Source organism: Myotis davidii, unplaced genomic scaffold (assembly GCF_000327345.1).
Source record: "Myotis davidii unplaced genomic scaffold, ASM32734v1 scaffold502, whole genome shotgun sequence".
In the NCBI taxonomy this organism is placed as follows: domain Eukaryota; kingdom Metazoa; phylum Chordata; class Mammalia; order Chiroptera; family Vespertilionidae; genus Myotis; species Myotis davidii.
Window position 1 is genome coordinate 716,331 of NW_006293000.1, and position 3,267 is coordinate 719,597.

The 3,267-nt window shown below is 38.0% G+C and overlaps 1 protein-coding gene across 2 annotated transcripts in view; it reads left to right on the forward strand.

The window, feature by feature from the left end:
• Positions 1 to 3,267, forward strand: part of KCTD9 (potassium channel tetramerization domain containing 9) — a 45,505-nt gene that overhangs the window by 38,578 nt on the left and 3,660 nt on the right. For both annotated transcript variants that reach the window (XM_015565720.1, XM_006766440.2), the window contains 2 exons: positions 1,807 to 1,912; positions 2,658 to 2,791. In XM_015565720.1, coding sequence (XP_015421206.1) covers positions 1,807 to 1,912; positions 2,658 to 2,791 — 240 coding nt within the window. The remainder of the gene's footprint in view (positions 1 to 1,806; positions 1,913 to 2,657; positions 2,792 to 3,267) is intronic.

Here is a 3,267-nt window from a genome sequence, read left to right on the forward strand (position 1 = left end):
CTGTGGTCACTTTGTTTACTTGTGTATTTAGAAGGCATAGTACTTTTCTCCCTTGTCAGAAACTTATGGAGACATATTATAAAAGTGCTAATTATCCTAAGACCAAATTGAATTACTCCCTCAAAAATATAGACTAACACATTCTTAAGTCATAGTATGAGCTAACACATCATTAACAATGAACTCTATATATGTAAGTTGATTGAGGCACTGAGATTTATAGTTCAGAATCATTTTCAAAAGTTAGAGGGCCTTGTCATCATTCTTCTCCATTTAAGTCTTAAAGTGGTTTCATTGAAGGTGGGTGACTATAAATATTTTCAAGTTCAATTAATCCCCAAATATGTTCATTCTAGGTGCTAATCTAAAAGGTGTGGATATGGAAGGAAGTCAGATGACAGGCATTAACCTGAGAGTCGCTACCTTAAAAAATGCAAAGTTGAAGAATTGTAACCTCAGAGGAGCAACTCTGGCAGGAACTGATTTAGAGGTGAGTCACCAATTTTTAAAGAGTTTCTGTTAGCATTGGCCAGCTGGCTCAGCTGCTTGGAGTTTCCTCCCATACACTAAAAGGTTGCATATTCCATTCCCAGTCAGGGCACATACCACATTCCTAGGTTGTAGGTTCGATTCCTATTCAGACACTTAAGGGAGGCAACCATCGATATTTCTCTCTCATGTTGATGTTTCTCTCTCTCTCTCTCTGTCTCCCCCTTCCTTTCTCTCTAAAAATCAGTAAGAATATCCTCAGGGGAGGATTTGGGGGAAAAAAGTGTTTGTTAATCTAAAATCACTGAGTACCTCATACAAAATTTATTGAAATCATAAAGTAGTTGCCTGGCCCTGGTGGGGTACCTCAGTTGGTTAGAGCATTCGATACACCAGGGTTGCAAGTTTGATTCCCAGGGCACATACAAGAATCAACCAATGAATGCATGAATAAGTGGAACAACAAAGTGATTTAGACCCAGGTTGCATGTTCAGTCCATTGTAGGGGTGTGGGCGGAGGCAACTGGTCAATGTCTCTCTCTCTTTCTTTCTCTCCCTAATCCTCTTTCTAAAATCAATAAAAACATAATAAGAAAAAAAGGTTATAAATACTCAAATTTTGCCCCTTGGCCTAGTTGGCGTGTCTCAGTGGTTGAGCAGAAACCAATGAAACAGGAGGTCACGGGTTCAATTCCGGTCAAGGGCATATGCCTGGATTGCAGGCTTGATCTCCAGTAGGTGGCGTGCCAGAAACAGCCAATCAATGATTCTCTCTCATCATTGATGTTTCTATCTCTCCTTTCCTCTTTGAAATCAATAAAAATATATATATAAAAAATAAATTTTAAAAATAAATAAAAAGACTTGCAAAACTCCAGGACAATAGACATTCCTATCTTTCCTACGTAACCTTGCTGATAGTGGTTTAGACTCTATGCCCCAAGATTAGTCTCTTGGGGTTTTTTTTTTGTTTTGGTTTGGTTTTTGTTTGTTTGTTTTTAGTAATGGCCTAATATACCTTTAAAAAAAAAAAAGACTTTCAGGCCCTGGCCAGTGGGAATGTCATCCTGTTCACTAGGAGGTGGTGGGTTTGATCTCTGGTTGCCGTGTGCAGGGTCACCGATTTGATGTTTCTCTCTCACATCGATGGGTTTTTTTCTCTCTCTCTCCCTTACTCTCTTTAAATCAATAAAAAATTATAGTAATAAAATAAAAAGACTTTAAGCCATGGAAGTTAAACATTTTTTGTTTAACAACTGTTTGAGCCAATTTTTCTTTCCCAAACAAAATTCTGAATCTTAATCTTTTCTTTGCCAGTGTGCAAATCTCCAGGGAGTCAAGATGCTCTGTTCTAATGCAGAAGGTGCATCCCTGAAACTGTGTAATTTTGAAGATCCTTCTGGTATTAAAGCCAATTTAGAAGGTGAGATTCTGTCTATAATTACCTTTCTATGGGGAAAACATACCATTAAGTAAAAAGCCCAGCAAAGTAATTGTTACAGGTAAATCATAACCATAGCTGGGTAGATTTCCTCTGTCACCATGCTTGGAGAATTTGCACAGGAATCAGTCGTATCTTGGTCTGAGTCATAGGCTAACCAACATTGAGAACTCTGGGAGATCCATTCTCTGACATTTAATGAGGCCTCAGTCGGAGAATTACATATCAACACCTTAAACTTTCAAACAGAGCAGCATATTCTTATGCTGACCAAAATTAAGAATTTCAGTTTGCACAAAGCCAGGCAGTTTTTGTCATTTTTAAGTTTAATCTTTTGTTTATGAATTTCTTATTGCTCTCCTGTATCTGTGCACTGGTCACTTTGTTTACTTGTGTATTTAGAAGGCATAGTACTTTTCTCCCTTGTCAGAAACTTATGGAGACATATTATAAAAGTGCTAATTATCCTAAGACCAAATTGAATTACTCCCTCAAAAATATAGACTAACACATTCTTAAGTCATAGTATGAGCTAACACATCATTAACAATGAACTCTATATATGTAAGTTGATTGAGGCACTGAGATTTATAGTTCAGAATCATTTTCAAAAGTTAGAGGGCCTTGTCATCATTCTTCTCCATTTAAGTCTTAAAGTGGTTTCATTGAAGGTGGGTGACTATAAATATTTTCAAGTTCAATTAATCCCCAAATATGTTCATTCTAGGTGCTAATCTAAAAGGTGTGGATATGGAAGGAAGTCAGATGACAGGCATTAACCTGAGAGTCGCTACCTTAAAAAATGCAAAGTTGAAGAATTGTAACCTCAGAGGAGCAACTCTGGCAGGAACTGATTTAGAGGTGAGTCACCAATTTTTAAAGAGTTTCTGTTAGCATTGGCCAGCTGGCTCAGCTGCTTGGAGTTTCCTCCCATACACTAAAAGGTTGCATATTCCATTCCCAGTCAGGGCACATACCACATTCCTAGGTTGTAGGTTCGATTCCTATTCAGACACTTAAGGGAGGCAACCATCGATATTTCTCTCTCATGTTGATGTTTCTCTCTCTCTCTCTCTGTCTCCCCCTTCCTTTCTCTCTAAAAATCAGTAAGAATATCCTCAGGTGAGGATTGGGGGGAAAAAAGTGTTTGTTAATCTAAAATCACTGAGTACCTCATACAAAATTTATTGAAATCATAAAGAGGTTGCCTGGCCCTGGTGGGGTACCTCAGTTGGTTAGAGCATTCGATACACCAGGGTTGCAAGTTTGATTCCCAGGGCACATACAAGAATCAACCAATGAATGCATGAATAAGTGGAACAACAAAGTGATTTAGA